The sequence below is a fragment of the Pseudorasbora parva genome, chromosome 1 (genome assembly GCF_024679245.1).
Source record: "Pseudorasbora parva isolate DD20220531a chromosome 1, ASM2467924v1, whole genome shotgun sequence".
In the NCBI taxonomy this organism is placed as follows: Eukaryota; Metazoa; Chordata; class Actinopteri; order Cypriniformes; family Gobionidae; genus Pseudorasbora; species Pseudorasbora parva.
In genome coordinates, this window is record NC_090172.1 from 568,182 (window position 1) to 590,633 (window position 22,452).

Here is a 22,452-nt window from a genome sequence, read left to right on the forward strand (position 1 = left end):
GAAAGTGTGACACGTGCGGCAAACAGCCAATCACAGCGTCCGATTGCTTCACTTCTCCTGAAGATTGAGAACGCAGCTGAAATATCTGACTATATCAATGCATGATGTGAAAGAAATATGCCTTATTATAGGTTCACACAGAGCTCAAATACACGTTTAAAATTATGAAAGGGCGTAGTATATTTATATTACTATTTGGCTACTTGTCAATAATATTTGACTTCAAAGTATAATATAAATATAAACAATTAGCACCAAAAGATGCACAATTTTATTTCTAAATAATATGAACCGCTTTAATTTGGAATGATACACGGGGTGTGGCTTTATTGCAGCTTGCAGCTGATTGGTCCGGCATCGCTAACCCAGAATAAAACCGGCTCAGAGCAGGTTAGCCGTAAGTTACCATGGTGATGAACACAGATAAAAACCAGTTTCTTGAGCCCAAAACAGAGTTTGCTCAAACTAATCTTGAACTTAACCCGGGTAACTGAAACCAGCTCTGGAACTGGCCACTGGGGTTCCAGTGCTGATCCACACAAACACTCAAAACATGACCTCAACTCTGGCTTTCTGGGTGAACTGGAATTCTGCGGTCATAATTTCAGGATATAAAATCAGAATTGTGATAATTAGTAGTTTTGACTTGTCTCAGATATAACCTGAGTTGCTGAGGGGTAAAGGTCACAATTGCTTTAAATGGTCCATTATCTCACAATTATGATTTTTCTCCAAACGATCTCTCGTACTAACCCCTGGTCTCACACACTGAAATATGATATATGTTGATGTATAATATGAGCCAAGGGTAATTAGTGTAATATAGACCCTTTCAAACAACTGAAGAAGTCTTTCCTCTTGAGTTTAGCGTGAGTGAACTACATTAACATGAACCATATATTGATCACTTCAATATTTAAGCTCAATTTTAACAGAGTTTGTACAAACAACTTTGACTTTGAAGTCCTGGAAAACAGCCATAATTATGAAAAAGTGCTTGAAGTATTGAAAGATACATGTGAAATTATTAATTAGTTTGATAAAACGATCTTTCTGTGCGATTTTAACCTGCATGACTGTGTGTGTGATATTGCTCATATCCCAAGTGTATGACAACTTTCATGTCAATCATATATTCATGAGGGAAAAATCAGGTTTTTCCCGATATATTTGTCAGTAGTATCTTTTCAGTGGTTGCTGCACTTTGTGTACCAATGTGTTTTGTTAGTTCATATTTGCCTTTTAGATTTTGAAAGGTATTTAATAAGTGAGATCTCTGATTGTAGTCCTTTAAAACCAAAAAAGAACAATCCCTGTAAATATGAACATTTAATTAGCATTATTGTTAAAGCTTTGTCTCCGCGCTCTAGCGGTGAATAAGCAGAACTGCATGTGTTGCGGAAGAACAATGCAGCCGGATCTACTTTCCTCTGTTAAGTCTGTGCTCCTCCGCAGCGGCTCCTACCAGTCTGGCCTGAAATAGTCCCAATATAAACACTTATTATAAGTGTGTCATAATTATTCAAGGTAAGACAAAAACACGGTTTGGAAAATGGAATCATGTTGTGCATTCTTGAACACACAAAAAGTTACGGACAGGCATGTTCATGTACACTTAACATGACGTTTATGAATATGAGGAATTAATGTGCCTCTCACAAAACCTAACATAGCAATTATATTTTACAATATGTCATTTAAAAGTGAAAATAATCTTTTAGTCACAAAAAACCCCACCTGTGATTTTTTGAGTGAATCTACAGGTGTGCTGAATGTCTTCAGGGGCTGATTGTTGAGCAGGTGTGCCTAATGCATTCTGGGTGAGATCTCATCTGTGTGTTCATGGTTCTTCTTTACACCTAACACACACACACACTCTCTTGCTGTGCTCATGGACATGAACGAGGAGACGGTGATGGAGTCGACGGCCTGCGAGCCTCATCATGCGGCTATACCGGAGATCTCTGGGGTTTCCTCCATAACATCACAGGTTATAAACAGACATTGTGTGTGTGTGGGAGATTTAGGGGTTGGGTAAGGGGATAGAAAATACCATTAACCTGATATAAAATCAAAGGAAGTCTATGTAGCCTAATGTCCTCACTAATATAGTGTAGCAAAGGTGTGCGTCTGCCTTGTTTGTCAATACTTGTGAAGGCACAAATGTCCTCACTTGTATAGGAGCCTATGATATGAAAACTCCCTAGTTAAAAATGCTTATAAATCGGCCCAAACAAATTCTAATTTATTTCTATTGCTTTGCACATGTTTCTGGGATGGGGAGGTTTAGGGTGTGTGTGTGTGTGATGGGTAGGTTTAGGGGAGAGAAAATATCATTAACCTTTATATAAATTCAATGGAAGTCTATGTAATGTCCTCATTAATATAGTGAAACGTGTGTGTGTGTGTGTGTGTGTGTGTGTGTGTGTGTGTGTGTGTGTGTGCAGAGCGAGGGCGCTGACCCCGAGCCGCAGCAGCTTCGGGTGTTCCTGAAAGTTCGCCCTTTCAGCGAAGAAGAGCTCAAAGACAACGAAGACCAGGTACGGCAGAGCCTTTGGCTGTGTTAGGCTTGATCAAGAAGAGTGTGTGTCTAAAGCCATGTCCTGCACTCTGCCCATTCACACTGTTCTGGAGTTGGCTCATGAGAAACATGGACTAAGTTTCCAAACAGAAGTTGGACAAATGACTGAGAATTTATGTGACAAAACTCCTTCAAGATGCTCCAGTTTCAGAAATGTTTGTTGTTGTTTTGAGCATGGACTTGACATAGTGCGAAATTCCTTATTTGGCCACTTCTCCCGGATGAGTACACACACACACACACACACACACACACACACACAGCAAGAGCGTCCATCATTGAGCTTCGTTCTGGTAACGGGAGCCGTCGGCGATGCTGTCATTTAGTTTAGACATGAGATCAACAATGCCACTAAATAAGTGTGTGTGAGGGAAAGCTCAGCTTGTTCAGCTTCCCAAATCCAGCGATAACTGTCTGTGTGTGTGTTGTTCCCGGTCATGAGTGGAAATCGAAACTGCAGCAAATGTGTTTTGTTGACAATCTGCATAATGTGAACAACATCAACATCTAGTAAGATGGGTAGTGTGTGTGTGTGTGTGTTATAGCGACTTATAGTGTGTGGCTGTTGGCAATTGGCGTGTAAGTGCATAAAGTTATTCAGCTAAATTCTCTGCCAGCATTGTCTCTCTCTGATAAATTAAAATAAGCTGATAACATCACTGTTTACTCCAGAACGACTGTACAGCCAAATCTAATTCTGCTGCAGTATTGTCCTGTTTAACACTGAAGCTGCTCTGACACAATCGGCGCTGGAGAAGAGCGATAGAAAGATTATTGATTGATTGATCAATGTGAACACCAACTTATGGTGTCTTTAGCTCCGCCCACTGCACGCCTCCAGACTCGGCTGTTTTCAGAAAGAGTCGCTTTAGTGTATCTGTCTTTTATAATTATGATAAACTAAAGCCTGTTGGAGGATCAACTCGACTCTAATGATACTCCAGATGACCGTGAGTGTTCCTCTCAGGGCTGTGTGGTGTTGGAGGATGCGGAGACCATCGCCCTTCACGCTCCTAAAGGATCTGCCAGCATGAAGAGCAGTGAGAAAGGCATTGGGCAGCAGGTCTATAAGTTCAGCTTCACTCAGGTGAGTTGCTATTGGCCGAATCCTTGAAGCTTCTATGGGTGTTACCCAGATAACACTTTTTGGTTCTCAGAACGTTCCCAGAACAGACGTCCTAACGTTCTCTAATGGTTAGCCAGGAAAGTTATTTACGTAAATGGAACGTTCTCTGTTGGCTTGGAGAACGTTCCCCTAACCTTCCCAGAACGTTCCCCTAACCTTCCCAGAACGTTCCCCTAACCTCTTTCCCCGAACCTTCCCCTAACCTCTTTCCTCCATTCGCTTACCCTGCTGTACGTCAGTAATAGCCCAGCATTCGTGTCCCGTTAAGCGGCATGGAAGGCGGATCAATGGATGTAATCGGCCTAGTAGGCTACTACAAACCATGTCATGTTTTGAATTTGTTTCATCAATATAAATATTTCAAGCACATAAACCTTCATATGGAGGATTAAATAAGATTGAATGTAATGCATTAATGAACGTTTTGTAACCTGTAGGCCTGTCACTGACACTGCACAACCAGGTTTTACGTTAAGTGCCAAATAATGACTTCAACACAATAAAATATGGGTTTAAAATATTAATTTTATTCAAAGATATTTAAAAAAATGAATAAATATGACTTTAACTGATAACATTTCATTAATTTCTTACCACTGAATACGTTTTGGGAAGGCTCTCTTTAAGTTACAAAATCACAACCAATAGAGAACGTTCTTATTTGGTTCCCCACACAAATAACCAAACAGGAACCATATGGGAACGTTAGGGGAACGTTCTGTTTATTGGGTAATGGCGTTTTTCTTTTTGGTAACGAAATGCAGATCTTTGGACCGAAGTGCACCCAGACGGAGTTCTTCGACGGCACCATCAGCTCACAAGTGCAGGAGTTCCTCCATGGCAAGAACGCACTGGTGTTCAGTTACGGAGTGACCAATGCTGGGAAGACTTACACTATACAAGGTGAACTTAAAGCGTTAGCTCAGCCAGAAATGTAAATTGTGTGATTAATTCCTCCTGTGGTTGTCCAGCCGTCAGACCTCCGCTCATCTTCACACACAGATGAAGATATTAGTGTTAAAATCCGATGGCTCAGAAAGGCCTTCATTGACACCAATGTCATTTCCTCTCTCAAGACCCATAAAGGCACTAAAGACGTCGTTACAAAGCCCATCTCACTACAGCGGCTCTACAATCATTGATGAAGAGGCCAGAATAGAGTTAGTGCGCAAAAAACACTAAATAACGACTTATATAGTGATGGCCGATTTCAGAACAAAGCTTCGAACCGTTATGAGTCAGTGAATCGATTCATGATTCGATCGCTAGAGTCAAACTGCTGAAATCACGTGACTGGCGATCTGAGTCACGAATCGATTCACTGACTCATAACGGTTCGAAGCTTTGTTCTGAAATCAGCCCATTGCTATACAAGGCCCGGTCCAAAAATGGCACGCTTCATGTGCACTTTCGGTCTTGTGGACTTGCAATGGCCATTGCGTGCGCGTGTCCATTGAGTCCACGAGACCGTAGGGTGTCCCATTCGTCACTTAAGCGTAAAGGGGACTCGTTCTTTGCAGCTGCCTTGCGATGCGCACTTTGGCTGAGCCTGCACGTTTGCGAGCTACGCAGAGGACTTCTACCCGGCAGTCAAAGCGGCATTACGTCGTGAAAGTGCGGACTCCGAGGAAGACCTGTGTTTAGGGTGCCATTTGGGGCCGGCCTACGACGTGTGGAGCCGCTGTAGTGAGATGGGCTTTGTAGCGACGTCTTTAGTGCCTTTATGGGTCTTGAGAGAGGAAATGACATTGGTGTCAATGAAGGCCTTTCTGAGCCATCGGATTTCAACACTAATATCTTCATCTGCGTGTGAAGATGAGCGGAGGTCTGACGGCTGGACAACCACAGGAGGAATTAATGACAGAGTTTACATTTCTGGCTGAACTAACCCTTTAGTCACTCCTGGTCTGCTGTGAGATCTCCGTCTTCACCTGTGGTGTCTGTTTGCAGGTTCTCCGAGAGACCCAGGGATCCTTCCTCGTGCTTTAGACTCGGTGTTCAAGCACATCTCCGGGCGGCAGTACGAGCACATGGACCTGAAGCCGTACCTGAGCTCAGATGTGCAGAAGCTGGACTCGGAGCTGGTCAAACTGGAGAAGAACGCTAAGGCGGCGCTCTTCAGTCTGCTCAAAGAGGTGCGGGCTCCAGAACCGGCTCACTGACCAGCTTCTGCTTCACACATGCACTTTAACGGTCGTTTTTTTGGTTAGCCAGGAAATTATGAAGTCTTGTCCACCAGATTTGTAGACTCTCACAATTTGGACTTTATTCAATATTGTGAGATTGAGATATAAAGGCAATTAATATAAGGTGTTTATACAAGATATAAAGTCAGGTTTTTTCTCCTCAGAATAGAACTTTATCTCCTGATGAATTATTCTGTGGCTGAAACGAGCTTCCCTAGGAAAGAAAACGGGACTTTTTTAAATGTATTTTTATAGTTGTGCAGAACACTCCCCATGCCTTCTTGTAACATTCCCAGAACGGTCTTAAAGGGAAAGTACGTCCAAAAATGATATTTTCTCTCCCTCAAGCCATCCTAGATGACTGACTTCAGACGAACACATTTTTTGGTTCCCAGAACGTTGTAATGCATGTGTAACGTTTGTCTTTGGTTAGCCAGGGAAGTATGGAAGCTTGTTAATGCCACGGAATAAAAAGGGGTATATTGTGACTTCTCTCACAATTACACTTTCTTAGAACTGCGTGAGGAACGTTGCAAAGTATATTCAGAATTGTGAGCTGCTGGGTCCAAAACCAACCCACTTTTTTATTTATTTTTAAACCCAGCATTTTTAGTGTAGATGCCATATCAACACTATAGAGAAACTAAAGATCTTTGGTGCAGAAGAGATCACTGAACACTCGATTAACCATCAGTGCACCAAATGTACGGTTTAAATGTCTCTCAGATGGCGGTTTAGTGCTCGTATAGCTAGCGGAAGACACACGTGCCCTGCTATTGTAACTCTACGGCGTTTCTCCAGCACTGTTTGATCTGGATCTTAAAGTCTTGGTGTTAAAGCTGGCCTTCTGTCTGTTTCTCTCAGGAGCCCGAACCCTCCAAATCCAGCCGGAGTCGAAGCTCCACGTCCTCCGTCAGTAGTTTGTCGTTTTCCAGTGTGTCATATGATCAGACAGGTATGAGTTTCTGTGTGTGTGTGTGTTCCTTGTTTGGCAATACTTGTGAGGACACAAATGTCCTCACTTATATAGTAAAACATGAAAATGATCCACTTGTGAGGACATTGGACTGGTCCTCACTGGTTAAAAAGGCTTATAAATAAGCCAAAACATGTTTTTATATAAATCTGTAGTCCTGCACATGTTTCTGTGATGGGTAGGTTTAGGGATTGTGTGTGTGTGTGTGTTTGTGTGTGTGTGTGTGTGATGGGTAGGTTTAGGTGTTGGTGTAGGGGATAGAAAATATCATTAACCTGATATAAAATCAATGGAAGTCTATGTAATGTCCTCACTAATATAGTGAAACCGACGTGTGTGTGTTAATCTCCCCGCCTCTCTCCTCCAGTGGACAGTACAGATGAAGGCCATTGCCTTTTCTCCGTCTGGGTGGCCTTCTATGAGATCTACAATGAGCACGTTTATGACCTGCTTCAGCCGACCCTCTCCAGCAGAACCAAGAGGCGCTCAGCACTGCGGGTCTGTGAGGACAGCACCGGGAGCTCCTACATCCGCGGTACAGCACTCACTACGCCGCAATGTCGCTGTTTGAGCACAATCAACATCTGTAAAGTTACAACACTCTTGCTAGTATTTACAAATACCAGTTAAACTACGGTCATGAGCACCCATTACAGTGCAGCCCACACAAACACAATCAGGCCTTCGAGAGTGTGTTTTACCACCACTTTAAAAGCTCTCTTCAAAAAGAACATGTCCTGATGCTTGCCTCATCCAAATGTTCATGTCTTCAGTGGAAAAGCAATGAAGTTTTGAGGAAAACATTCCAGGATTATCTCCTCATAATGGCCTTCAATGAGGAAGAGCTTCAGAGACTGATGATCCAGAGGAATCGAGTCTGGTCCAGACTAACCATCACACATTTACTACACTAATACACATTTATATAGTTTAACCTCAAACGCTTGACTTCGGTGTCGTTCTTCTTCACGGCGTGTGTGACAATGTCAGAAAGGTCACATGACGTATGTGGAAGTGCCGCTTTGGTGTTAAAACAGACGTGCAAAGACTAACTCAAACGCCTTTACACAAATAAAGGAGAAGCGACGATGACGGACGATTTTAAAGTGTGAGGAGAACATGAGATGGAGTTTTCCGACACTTCCTCCTGCGTCATGTGACCTTTCCGACGTGATGTCATGCACCGTGAAGAAGTGACACAAGCTTTTGAGGTTTTAAAAGTATATAAATGTTTTTTAGTGTTGCACTGCAAAAAATGCTTTTCTTACTTAGTATTTTTGAAGTATCTGAAGATTCTTACATTAAGAAACCTTTACTAGACAAGTAAAAATTGTCTTGTTTTGGGGAAAATAACTCACAATTAAGAGTTTTTGCTTAAAATAAGATAAATAATCTGCCAATGGACTAAGAAATTCAAACAATTTAAGAAAAGATTAAGATTTTCTCACCCCATTGGCAGATTATTTATCTTATTTTAAGCAAAAACTCTCTTCATTTGGAGTTATTTTCCCCAAAACAAGACAAACACTTTTGCTTGTCTAGTAAATACTTCTTGATTTAAGAATTTTTAGATGTTTGGACGAAACAAGACAAGAATACTGAGGAAGAAGAGCATTTTTCGCGGTGTAGTAAATGTGATGGTTAGTCTGGACCAGACTCTATTCCTCTGGGATCATCAGAGTCTCTGAAGCTCTTCGTTGATTGGTTCCCATTGAAGCCCATTATGAGGAGACAAATCCTGGAATGTTTTCCTCAAACATCATCTATTTTCCACTAAAGAAAGAAAGACATGAAGATCTGGGATGAGATGGGGGCGTGTAAATCATCAGACGTTAATATTGGTGTGTGTGTGTGTGTGTGTGTGTTGTAGATCTGCGGTGGGTTAATGTGCAGAATGCAGACGAGGCCAGTAAAGTTCTGCGAGTGGGAAACAAGAACCGCAGCGCAGCCGCCACCAAGATGAACCAGTCGTCCAGCAGAAGGTCTTCCTCCCTAATCTACGACCTGATGGAGGCCTTTGGTGTGGAGTTCAAACGTCTCACCTTTGGTCTGTTTTTCAGCCACAGCATCTTCACCATCAAACTGATCCGCATGGAAGGATGTGACGTCCAGGGCCTGTCGGAGTGAGTGATCGGCTTGGGACGTTTTACAGCCAGCACGTCTTTAAAGGTGTAACGTGTCCTTTTTCTCGCTCAGTCTTTCGCTTTGTGACTTGGCCGGCTCTGAAAGATGCAATAAAACCCAAACGTTTGGTGAGCGACTGAAGGAAGCCGGCAACATTAACAACTCTCTGCTGATTCTGGGCAAGTGTATCGCAGCGCTGCGCAACAACCAGAGCTACAGGTACGCTAACGCCACTCAGGAGATTATGGCAACTCGGCACTGCGTCCAAACGGGACTTTTTTGTTTTTGTTTCTTAAAGCTACACTGTGTAACTTTAGTTTATTCTTAGCTAAAAACACTTAGTTCTTTCAAAAATTTGCTCATTAATGTATATTTACTTCTTTCAAGTCATAAAGTATTCTGGTAAGTTTATAATATGCCGTTGGAAACGCAAACGGGTGAGGGGTTTGAATGCCGGTCGCCATGTTGCTCCTCCATCTTGAAAGTACAGTAGCCACAGAGGGACATACCCGTAAATTCAAGCTTTGCCTTTCGCGTTTAACACTCGATGGCACCGTGTCGAATGTGAAGAGGGGGATTGCTTGAGACGGCTATACGCTGACTAATTAAATAACTGTACATTATAGTTTTCTAAAGTAAGCTCATCGCTGAAGGAGCACTCCTGGGCGAGGTCAAACCGGAAGCCGTGTTAATCTTGGACTAAATCAGCCACCGTAGGAGTTAAAACGAAATCAGAATTGAGAGGAACAGAAACTAATATTCACTGGATGGTCATAAACCTTTACACCGCTAGATGGGGAAAATCACACAGTGGAGCTTTAAACAAAAAAAGATTTTGGTGGTAAATAAATGCATTGCTGGAATGAAATGAACCGAACCCAAAATTAAAGGCAGAAATCGTGGACCTTACACTGAGAATGACGTGTGTTAAGAACGAGGCAAACGTGTTCGAAAGTAACTGAGAATCAAAAGAATTGCAAATCAAGTTATACAGTTAGGGGAAAGGTTTTACCGTTTGATGAACATCAAATACAACTTTCATTTAAGACCACATTAGACTTTTTAAATTGGGTTAAATCAACCCAGCATCCTTACCCCCAAAAACATTTTTTTTTAGTCTAACTGTGTTTTTGTGCCATATGAGGACCCAAATGTGTATAATGCCATGGGTATGACACAGGTATTACAGGAGAGGGTGAAATATGAGGACATTACCCATGGCCCCACTTTACAGAAGGCTTATAAATCACACAGGAGGAGTTTTTATGAGAAAGTAAAAATGCAGAATTTGTGTGTGTTTGTGTGAGAGAGAGAGTGATGGGTAGGTTTAGGGGCTGTGTGTGTGTGTGTGTGTGTGTGTGTGTGTGTGTGTGTGTGTGTGTGTGTGTGTGTGTGTGTGTGTGTGTGTGTGTGTGTGTGTGTGTGTGTGTGATGGGTAGGTTTAGGGGCTGTGTGTGTGTGTGTGATGGGTAGGTTTAGGGGCTGTGTGTGTGTGTGTGTGTGATGGGTAGGTTTAGGGGCAGTGTGTGTGTGTGTGTGTGTGATGGGTAGGTTTAGGGGCAGTGTGTGTGTGTGTGATGGGTAGGTTTAGGGGCTGTGTGTGTGTGTGTGTGATGGGTAGGTTTAGGGGCTGTGTGTGTGTGTGTGTGTGATGGGTAGCTTTAGGGGCAGTGTAGGGGATAGAGAATACGGTTTGTACGGTATAAAAACCATTACACCTATGGAATGTCCCCACATGTCACAAAAACAAGTGTGTGTGTGAATAACTGTGTGTGTAACCGTGTGTTCTCCTGGTAGGATGAAGATGAGCTACGTCCCCTTCAGAGAGAGTAAGCTGACGCGGCTCTTCCAGGGCATGTTCTGTGGCCGAGGCAAGGCCTGTATGATCGTGAACATTAACCAGTGCGCCTCCACGTATGACGAGACCCTCCACGTCATGAAGTTCTCCGCCGTCGCCAAACAGGTTTGGGTTTACTGGTGACGTGACCCTTATGGGCACTCTGGGGCGGTGTAACGCCACCTAGACCTTACATTGCGAGATTCACGAACAGAACTGGAGCCCAAGACTGACCCACATCGCCTTAAAGGCACCATCAACCAACACATTTAAAGATGAAAATAGAAAAGGGTTTCATTCTGTTAACGTGCAAATCATTTGTGACGCAAATGTGGTGTTGTTTAACGCCATTGCGTGACTCGTTCTGTGTTTAAGGTCCTCTTTTTTGCCATAATTGCAGTGAGGGAAAAACACACAATCACACTAAAAATGCTCTTCTTACTCAGTATTTTTGTCTTGTTTCTAGTTAAAATATCTAAAAAAATTAAAACAAGATGTATTTACTAGACAAGCAAAAGTAATTGTCTTGTTTTGGGGAAAATAACTCAAAATGAAGAGAGTTTTTGCTTAAAATAAGATAAATAATCTGCCAATGGGGTGAGAAATAGAGCTGTTTTAAAATTCTCACCCCATTGGCAGATTATTTATCATTTTGAGTTATTTTCCCCAAGACAATTACTTTTGCTTGTCTAGTAAATACATCTTGTTTTAAATTTTTTAGATATTTTGACTAGAAACAAGACAAAAATACTGCGTAAGAAGAGCATGTTTGTCAGTGTGAAGATGTCTCGATGCAATATTTTTGGGTTAAAGTGTTAAAACGGAGTAACTGAGGATAATTTACAGACTGTCACCTAGATTAGGTTTTCACGCCCATTTAGCAGAAAAATCAACTTGAATATAGTCAATATAATCAGTCAAAACACCGACTATTAATATAGTCAAACAGCGCTTCATTGAACATGCTCTGGGAAGGCTTTCCTCAAGGTTTAGGAGTGTGTTCCATGTCTTTATGGACCGACGCTTTGTGCACTGGAGCGCAGTCATGCTGGGACAGGAAGGGGCCGTCCACAAACTGATCCCACAAAGTCGGGAGCGTGAAATTGTCCAAAATGTCTTGGTGAAGCATTAAGAGTTCCTTTCACTGGAACTAAGGGGCCAACCCCTGAAAAACAACCCCACCCCATAATCCCCCCTCCACCAAACTTTACACCTGGCACACTGCAGTCAGGCGAGTCCCGTTCTCCTGGCGACGGCCAAACCCAGACTCGTCCATGGGATTGTCAGACTGAAGCGTGATTGGTCGCTCAGAGAACACGTCTCACTGCTCTAGAGTCCAGTGGCGGTCAAACAGATTTATTGGACATGGCTATTATATTAAAATTAGTGCTTGAGCATGGATTAGGAGGGAAAACTGATGTAAACTCCCAACAGATTGCACATTATGCCATAGTGACATTTAGCTTCTTTACATTGGAAACAGTTGGCAACTTAAGTTTCATAATGCCAATGTTTCGGCACTAGGCGGTGATCTGTGAACCCATGAGCCAGTGGTTATGATTTAGACCTGATCTTGGATCAGTCTTAAAGATTTTCTAGGCATTCAATGACACATTTGAATAAAAATATTGAAGGAAATGTTTCAAAATTAATAACTCCTACCACTGAAGATTGAGTCTCTCGATAATGAATAGCTTTAGATGATGACCGCTTCTGTGAAACATCACGGTTGGTTTGTAAAATGTTTTATGCATGTTTTGGCTGCATTAACACTGTTCTGACCAGCAGGGGGCGCCAGTGCGCCGTTTACAGCGCAGAGAAACTCAATCATTTGATTTTGAAGTGTTTTAAAGCCTAATTTCTCCCATCATTAGTGTCGTGTGTGTGTGTGTGTTAGGTGTTACAGGTCATTCCTCAGAGGTCTATCGAGTCTCTGGCACCTCGTCTGGTCGGTCTGGATGGGAAGCCATTGCTGAAAAATGGAGTTATTGATGACCAGGCGGTGGATGATTACCTGTCAGAGGAAGAGCTTCTGGACGGAGAGGAGGCCGACGTGTCCATATTACCACAAGAGGTGACGCACTGCAAAAAGGCTCTTCTTTAGTGATGATTTTCTTGTTTCCAGTCCAAATATCAAAAAATTATTAAATCAAGATGCATTTACTAGACAAGAACAATGACAGAATATTTTTTTGTTGAAAATAAAATCCAAATGAAGAGTTTTTGCTTAAAACAGGCAAAATGATCTGCCAATGGGGTGAGAGAAATAATCTTATTTCTGTTTGGGACGGAAACAAGAAAGAAGATTTCAGTCAGAAATAAGATTATTTCTCACCCCATTGGCAGATCATTGTGCCTGTTTTAAGCAAAATAAACATTAATGGAGTTATTTTTCTCCAGAAAACAAGGAAAAATATCTTGTCATTTTACTTGAATAGTAAATGCATCTTTTAAGAATTGTTCGATATTTAGACTGGAGACGATTATGAAGTAAGAAGAGCACTTTTGCGCTGCTCTGCTTGAACACTTGATGCTGGGATGGATTGAGAAATCATTATTCCTGTAATTCTCGCAGGAGTTGTTGAACTTGGTGGAGAGTTTGCGTGTGAAGCTGATGGCCGAGCGCAGAAAAAACCTGCTCCAGGAGATCCAGATCCGAAAGGAGATGGGAGACGCGATGCTGCAGCAGATCATGGAGGCGGAGGAGCTGCACAGGTGTGTGTGTGTGTGTGTGTGTGCGCGTCAGTTTAAAGAGATAGTTCCCCCAGTAATGAGCCTGATGTTGATCAGCTGACCCCAGGGCCTCAACATGTAGGTGTGTGTGTTTCTTCAGGAGAACACAGATGAAGATGTTTAACTCAACCGTTGCTGTGTGTCGGTCATAATGATGTGAATGGGGAACAATTCTAGGAGAGCAAAACAAACAAACATGCTTGGACAACGCACACACACACACCCTGCTGCTCGTGACGACACACTGATGTCTGAAGACACGAACCGATCGGTTTCTGAGAGAAGCACAACAGTATTTGTGTTATTTTTACCTCATATGGTAAATGGACTGCATTTATATAGCGCCTTTATCCAAAGCGCTTTACATTTTTGCCTCACATTCACCCATTCATACACCGACGGCGATGTCAGCCATGCAAGGCGCCATCCAGCTCATCGGGAGCATGCTGGGGTTAGGTGTCTTGCTCATGGACACTTCGACACTTGGTCAAGTGGAACCGGGGATCGAACCACCAACCTTTCAGTTTGTAGACAATCTACATGAACCACTGAGCCACTGCCGCCCTCATATCAGACGAATCTCATCTAGTGTTCCCGTCCGCTATTACTGCCGTCTGCTGAGGTCAGACTGGGGTAATTGGATGGATATATAGATCGGCTGAATCAGGCATCTATATAATATACATCTATGATCGCACCATTTTAACCTTATCAGACGGCAGTAATGGCGGATGGGAACACTAGATGAGTTTCGCCTGATATGAGGTAAAAATAACACAAATACTGTTGTGGTTCATGTCTTAAAGGGTTCCTTCAGCGATTAGCATAAGGCTTTGTATCAGTAGAAACCCTGGAGTATATTCAAATGATTGTGCCCCCCCCCCCCCCCATATCTCCTTGAGACGAGAGATTTATGCATTTTATTTCTGGAAAAAATCCTCCTATGATGCAAATTGACGATATTTGCATCATAGGAGGAATGTTTGAGGCTAAAGACTCCAGCCAGCAGAGGGAGCCGTTTCCACATGTTCTGAACCCGCGCATGAGGGATGGAGATCACACTTACAGCTCCGCTCAGGCACTCGTTTAAACGCAGCTATGGTGAGCAATGGAAGTGTTTTAACTTCTCATATTAATGTCTATGAAAGTTAAGCTTGCAAAGGCATGAACTGAAGCGCGCCAGACTGAACTCGCGTGGTGAATGTATGCCGCGAGTGTAGTCGCAATTACCTCAGCGCTCATCACGAGAGCTCATCAGCTCATTTATCTCTCTCCTGCAGTCAGTGCTCAGTGCTCAGTGCTGTGATACTCGCGCGGCGACTCAGTCATTATATTGAACACACACGTTCAGTTTTTAATTGTAGTGTCTTCTCTAACTCAGTCACAGTAATCCAGTAGCGGTGGCTGTGGGCGTGGCCTCACAGGGCAGCGAAGCATTCTGGGAATTGTAGTCTTTCATCCCCATGAGACAAATACATTTTCTGTCTATTCTCAGTCTAGAAAGCACCAAATTCAAAAATAATTTCACATTTCTACTGCATTGATGACCCAGTTTAAATACAGATTCATCTTCCCAGCGCTGAAGTACCGCTTTAAGACATCAAGGAGGAGCACGATCATTTGATTATACTCCAGGGTTTCGACTGATACAAAGCCATATGCTAATCGCTGAAGATACCCTTTAAAATCTTCATTTGTTCTACTGAAGACACAAACACACCTACATGTAGATGCCCTGGGGCTCCTTTATGGCTGGACTATCCCTTTAATGGTGTCTGTTTGCAGTCGTCAGCTGGCGGACCTGAAGGAGAGCTATGAAGAGAAGATGGACAGCACGTTTGAGATGTATAAAGAGGCGTTGAAGGATCATGCGTACCAATGCGCTCTGGAGAGACTGGAGGAGGATTATATCCCTATAGACGAGTTCAACGAGGAGCAGGAGCGAGTCAAGGCACACACACTTCATATCTAACCCCTGGGTTTGCTGCGTTTGCACAGAGATGCTTTTGTTTGCGTTTTATTAATGACAAGTCAGTGTAGCTGGGGGCACACTGCTAAAAATGCTCTTCTTACTCAGTATTTTTGTCTTGTTTCTAAATATCTAAAAAGTCTTACATTAAGAAACATTTACTAGTCAAGCAAAAGTAATTGTCTTGTTTTGGGGAAAAATAACTCAAAATGAAGAGAGTTTTTGCTTAAAATAAGATCAATAATCTGCCAATGGGGTCAAATAAATAATCTTGTTTTCTGTTTGAATTAAGATTATTTTTCTCACCCCATTGGCAGATTATTTTTCTTATTTTAAGCAAAAACTCTCTTCATTTTGAGTTATTTTTCCCCAAAACAAGACAATTACTTTTGCTTGACTAGTAAATGTTTCTTAATGTAAGACTTTTTAGATATTTAGACTAGAAACAAGACAAAAATACTGAGTGAGAAGAGCATTTTTGCGGTGTAGTGGTGTTCCACTCTGGAAGCATACGCCAGCCCATAGACAGACTTCTGGGAAAGTTATAAATTTGGCACGCAGGAAGTCTCTAACTCAATCACTCTAGCGCTGCCACCTGTCCGAAGGTTCACTCGTGTTTATGCTAATACCTTTTGAACCCTAAGGGATTAAAACTATTCCTTGGCTCAAGCCGAATCGATTGGACCCTATGATGTCATTTCCTTATGTAAATTGTCCCGCCATTTTGACATTTCTGAAAACAACTACTTTTTCAAACTCCCCCCTAGCCCATTGCTCAAATTTTCCCGAAAATCGTAAAACGATCATCTTCAGATCATGCTGACAAATACAGAGCTCATCTGAAGGCCACAGAAGTCTGGAGGTCTGGAGCTGTTGACTCTGCAGAAAGTTGGAGACTTCTGCGCACTGTGACCCTCAGCATGCGCTGACCCCGCTCTGGGATTTAACACTTCGTGGCTGAGTTGCTGTTGTTCCCAATGGCTTCCACTTTGTTCTAATCCCACTAACAGTTGAGCGTGGAATATTTAGTAGTGAGGAAATGTCAGGAATGGACTTATTGCACAGGTGTCAGCCTATCACGGCCCCACGCTTGAGTTCACTGAGCTCCTGAGAGCGACCCATTCTTTCACTAATGTGTGTAGAAGCGTCTGCAGGCCGAGAGCTGGAGTTATACACCTGTGGCCATGAAGGGATGTGATCAATACTTCTGGCAATATAGTGTGTATTTATTACGGTCATTTTATTTATAGGTGCTAGAGAAGCGTGTATTTGAGTTGGAACACAAAGACCAGAACACCGGCACACAACCCCTGAAAAAGGACAACTCCATGCAGACGAGCCCACTGCCTACCTCAGACACAGGTGTGTGTGTGTGTGTGTGTGTGTGTGTGTGTGTGTGTGTTTATTGGCAGTGTAGGGGGATAGAAAATACGGTTTGTACAGTATAAAAAAACCCATTAGCCATGGAAACACTACGTGTGATGTCTCCATAAGGTTATTGATACCTGAAATCTGGGACTCTTTCTTATTTTTTTAACCCTTGTGCATTAATTGAAGTTACACAGGTCCATAGAGGACCAATATCCGTGTTGAAAAACTAATTAAACAATAATTTTGGGAGCACAAATGTAAATTTGGTCTCTTGGCAGATTATTGTTGAAGTCAAAAAAGTTATAGGTTTATAAATATTTTATGAAAAATATATATTTTTTAAAACATTTAAAACTGCTAGACTAAGTCCTTCATCTAAAAAGCGGTTTCAAATTTGAGGATATCTCAAATGAGCGCTCAGTAAGATTGTTTGGGCTTCCCCCATTAGAGGTCAGCGAAACTCATACACACATTTGGTGGATTTGTGATTTGCCGTTGAGTTTTTCTTTCAAAAATTACAAGCACACACACCGCACTCTGACATCTATACACACACACACACACACACACACACAGTGACCGCTACATTATTGATCAAATTGCCTTTATAATATGCAGTGTTTTTTTTTGGTCCCCATGAGGAAAACCCCTTTTATAAATCATACTAATTTTTTTTTTGGAAATGTAAGAATCTGTGAGGGTTGTGTATGTATATGTAAAATCAATTTATCTCTCAAATCAATCGACTTCAGAACGGTTTAGGATGCTCTACAAGGAGAAGTGTGCGGTGGAGAAGATGTGTGTTGAGAAGCAGGAGGTAACCACACACACACACACACACACACACACACACACACACACACACACACACACACACACACACACACACACACACACCTGTTTCTGCAGCCGTTTGATTGGTTCTGCAGCTCAGAGTTTGCTCTATTTCAGCTGATCGTGTCTCTGGAGCGACGGATCGGAGAGTTAAACGAGACGCTTCAGGAAGCCGGAGAGAGCTATATGGAAAAACTGGCAGAGGTCCAAAACCTGCAGAACCGGCTCTCAAATCAGGTTAGAACATGCGGAGGACACCGGCACTGCAATAAACGCTCTTTACTCCGTGTCTTGTTTCCAGTCCAAATATCTAAATATTCTTAAATCAAGATGCATTTACTAGATCAGTAAAATGTCACACTATATTTTTTCTTGTTTTGTTGAAAATCAAATCTAAATGAAGAGAGTTTTTGCTTAAAACAGGCAAAATGATCTGCCAATGGGGTGAGAGAAATAATCTTATTTCTGATTGAAATCTTGTTTCTTGTTTCCGTCCCAAACAGAAGTAAGATTATTCTCCTCACCCCATTGGCAGATCATTTTGCCTGCGTTAAGCAAAAACTCCATTTTGATACCCCCCCACCCCCCCAGAAAACAAGCAGAAATACTGTCATTTTACTTGTCTAGTAAATGCTTCTTGATTTAAGGATATTTAGACAATTACTAAGTAAGAAGCATTTTTTGCAGTGTGCTGTATGTATGCCTTTTATAATGATAGCTGCTCGTTATGATGGATGGATGGACTTTTGTAAGGTTAAACGTGTGCTGGTTCTGCGTGTTCGGTGTTGACAGGAGCAGAGATCCGAGGGTCTGCAGAGCGACGTGTTATCTAAAGAGCAGGAGCTCGTGCGGCTGCGTGAGGAGAAGGCTAAGATGGCCGCCGGATCGCGTCCGCGCTGTAATCTGCTGCTCAACATCAGGGAGTCCATGACCCCGCCGTCCTCAGGCCTGTGCCGCTCCATCAGGAACTCCGTCAGGGCCTCGGCTCTGAGGAAGAAGCCCAGCTCATGATCTGTGCCAGTCAGGCACCGTACAGCTGCTCAATGTTTTACACGGTTTTTATTTGTGTAATAAAGTCTGTTTTTAGAAAAGTCTGCAGTCTTTTCCTGACTTGTTGATTCTGTGATTGTTCAAAAGTGATTTGATGGGATTTTGGCTTTGCGTTTGGAGCATATGTTGGCAATGGGTTCATTAAAACCGCAAAGGACTGAATTCAGATTAGAGCACAAACCAAGATTGGGTTCAACTTTAGTAAGCTTCGGATAACTTTGATTTAAACTTATCCTGATCCCAGCAGAAGGGTGGATTTCAGATTAATCGTATTTAACATTTTCTATAGTCTAAATACACACGATTTTGGTGCCGTTCAATGAAATCCCCCAAACAGCAGTTTAAACTAACATCGGGACTTTAGTTCAGTTTTTATTTTGATCTTAGTCTGTTTGTAGTTTCCTTTGATTAGAGTGATTGTTTCAGGTGTTTGTTTGCCCTTCATCTCGGTCTGTCCTTAAAGGGTTAGTTCAGCCACAAACGTAATGTCTGTCATTAACTCCTCACCCTAATGTTGTTCCACACCCATAAGACCTCCGTTGATAAAATCATACCCTGATAAAATATCTTAAACTGTGTGTGAAGATGAACGGAGGTCTTACGGGTGTGGAGCGACATTAAGGGGAGGAGTTAATGACAGACATTACGTTTGTGGCTGAACCCTTTAAGTGTCCAGTAAATGTTCATACTCTAATTACTCTTCACCGTCAACAAAGTCATTTCAAAATACTCATGCAGACTAATCTCAAATATAGAGTATGAATATTCCATGTACTCACTTCATTTATCAAAATAAGAATATTTACCATCGAAATAATTATGAACATTTAATTTGTTATTGTGTGCAGTATAGATTAAATAGATGTGAACAAATCAAACGGATTCAAGACACAATAGTTCAATCTTTAAAGTTCAGATTTTAATGGAAACTGCTGAGGATTTACAGTCGACGGCAGAGAAAGATCTCGGGAACAACAGGACATAAACTAATGTTTAACTGAACACATTACATTTAGTTTTAAAAAACATCAGCTGCCATTGTTTGAGGAATAATCCTTTGACAAAACAGTGCAAATTTTTGTGTTATACCGTACACAACAGTCTTACTGTATTGAGCTTTTTCACACACATTTCATAAATAAAGGTTCTTAATTGGCATCTATTTTCACTATAGGTTATTTATAGTATAAAAAAGTGGTTACACTTCATTTTAATGCCCCACTTCACACATGGCATGGGTTGAAAACATCGTAAAATTTCTAAACTGGTCCATTGAAATAAGTTATTTTAGGTAATTTAATATTTATTATTATTCTCATTTAATTTTTTAAGCGAAAGGTTCTGGACTGGTTCTTCTATGGCATTGCTTTGAAAAAACCCTATAATGACTGAAATATAAACACAAGTCTGCATGAATCTACTGTTGCAATTAATATAATGCACAAACCCGATTCCCAAAAAGTCAGGACAGGCAGCAATAAGGGGCTGGAAAAGTTAAATGTTCACATAAGGAACAGCTGGAAGACCAATGTGCAACTTATTAGGTCAACTGGCAACATGATTGGGTATAAAAAGAGCCTCTCAGAGTGGCAGTGTCTCTCAGAAGGCAAGATGGGCAGAGGATCACCAATTCCCCCAATGCTGCGGAGAACAATAGTGGAGCAATATCAGAAAGGAGTTTCTCTTAGAAAAACTGCAGAGAGTTTGAAGTTATCATCATCTACAGAGCATAATATCATCCAAAGATTCAGAGAATCTGGAGCAATCTCTGAGTGTAAGGGTCAAGGGTCAAAACCAAACTGGATGGCCGTGATCTTCAGCCCTTAGACGGCACTGCAGCACACACAGGAATGCTACTGTAATGGACATCACAACATGGGCTCAGGAATACTTCCAGAAAACATTGGTGAACACAATCCACCGCGCCATTCGCCGTCGCCGGCTAAAAGTCTACAGGTCAAAGAAGAAGCCGTATCTAAACATGATCCAGAAGCGCAGGCGTCTCCTCTGGGCCAAGGCTCATTTAAAATGGACTGTGGCAAAGTGGAAAACTGTTCTGGGGTCAGACGAATCAACATGTGAAGTTCTTTCTGGAAAACTGGGTCTCCATGTCATCCGGACTAAAGAGGACAAGGACAACCCAAGCTGTTCTCAGCGCTCAGTCCAGAAGCTGATCTCTGATGGTCTGGGGTTCATGAGTGTGTGTGGCATGGACAGCTTACACATCTGGAAAGGCCATCAGTGCTGAAAGGTCTATCCAAGTTCTAGAGCAACATCTGCTCCATCCAGACGGCGTCTCTTTCAGGGAAGACCTCGCATTCTCCAACATGACAATGCCAGAGCACACACTGCATCAATTACAGCATCATGGCTGAGTAGAAGAAGGATCCGGCACTGAGATGGCCAGCCTGCAGTCCAGATCTTTCACCATTAGAAAACATTTGGCGCATCATAAAGAGGAAGATGCGATAAAGAAGACCTAAGACAGTTGAGCAGCTAGAAGCCTGTATTAGACAAGAATGGGCCAACATTCCTATTCCTAAACTTGAGCAGCTCGTCTCCTCAGTGCCCAGACGTTTGCAGACTGATATAAACAGAAGAGAGGATGACACACAGCGGGAAACATGGCCACGGCACAACTTTAAGATGTGTTGATGCCATGAAATTTAAATGCAACTTATTTTTCCCTTAAAATGACAATTTTTTTGTCGGTTTACAAATGTAATATGTCATCTATGTTTTCTGATAAAATATTGAAATTTGAAACTTCCACATCATTGCATTCTGTTTTTCCCCCCACAATTTGTACAGTGCCCCAACTTTTTTGGAATCAGGTTTGTACAAACACATATTAACATAAATGTGATATCTCAAACTTTCCCTTAGTGGTCAGAGGCAGCGTGGTCATACAACATACAAACATACACTGCTAGATGAATAGAAATCTCATGGATGTGTTCTATGCTTTGGGCAAAAGACAGGTATGACCTTTATTTGGACATTCACTCCAAGTCCGTCTGTCTGAGGACAGAGAGGTGAGAAATGAGTTCATAGCCTTATAGACCTGCCTTTCTTTCTGAACAGCAGGTGGAGTGTGGGGGCGTGGCTACTGTAGCAGGCGGAGAGTGGGGGCGTGGCTACTGTAGCAGGCAGAAAGTGGGGGCGTGGCTACTGTAGCAGGCGGAGAGTGGGGGCGTGGCTACTGTAGCAGGCGGGGAGTGGGGGCATGGCTACTGTAGCAGGTGGAGAGTGGGGGCGTGGCTACTGTAGCAGGCGGAGAGTGGGGGCATGGCTACTGTAGCAGGTGGAGAGTGGGGGCATGGCTACTGTAGCAGGCGGGGAGTGGGGGCATGGCTACTGTAGCAGGTGGAGAGTGGGGGCGTGGCTACTGTAGCAGGCGGAGAGTGGGGGCATGGCTACTGTAGCAGGCGTAGAGTGGGGGCATGGCTACTGTAGCAGGCGGAGAGTGGGGGCGTGGCTACTGTAGCAGGTGGAGAGTGGGGGCGTGGCTACTGTAGCAGGTGGAGAGTGGGGGCATGGCTACTGTAGCAGGCAGAAAGTGGGGGCATGGCTACTGTAGCAGGTGGAGAGTGGGGGCGTGGCTACTGTAGCAGGTGGAGAGTGGGGGCGTGGCTACTGTAGCAGGTGGAGAGTGGGGGCGTGGC

General features: G+C 42.7%; 1 protein-coding gene across 1 annotated transcript; it reads left to right on the forward strand.

The window, feature by feature from the left end:
• Positions 1 to 1,840: 1,840 nt before the first annotated feature.
• zgc:56231 (uncharacterized protein LOC406257 homolog) lies at positions 1,841 to 18,835 on the forward strand. The gene is made up of 18 exons (XM_067448014.1): positions 1,841 to 1,990; positions 2,448 to 2,540; positions 3,549 to 3,668; positions 4,472 to 4,610; positions 5,658 to 5,842; positions 6,758 to 6,848; positions 7,237 to 7,404; positions 8,740 to 8,851; positions 8,930 to 8,992; positions 9,066 to 9,212; positions 10,791 to 10,956; positions 12,728 to 12,904; positions 13,406 to 13,545; positions 15,349 to 15,514; positions 16,783 to 16,894; positions 17,656 to 17,720; positions 17,855 to 17,974; positions 18,530 to 18,835. Exons 1-18 carry the CDS (start codon positions 1,892 to 1,894, stop codon positions 18,746 to 18,748), a joined length of 2,382 nt encoding a protein of 793 aa, XP_067304115.1. The 5' UTR covers positions 1,841 to 1,891; the 3' UTR covers positions 18,749 to 18,835.
• Positions 18,836 to 22,452: the final 3,617 nt, after the last annotated feature.

Coding starts and splice junctions, on each gene's coding strand:
- zgc:56231 (XM_067448014.1), top strand. CDS start 1,892: ATGGACATGAACGAGGAGACGGTGATGGAGTCGACGGCCTGCGAGCCT. Junction 10,957..12,727: donor TCTCCGCCGTCGCCAAACAG/GTTTGGGTTTAC, acceptor TGTGTGTGTTAG/GTGTTACAGGTCATTCCTCA. Junction 16,895..17,655: donor ACTGCCTACCTCAGACACAG/GTGTGTGTGTGT, acceptor AATCGACTTCAG/AACGGTTTAGGATGCTCTAC.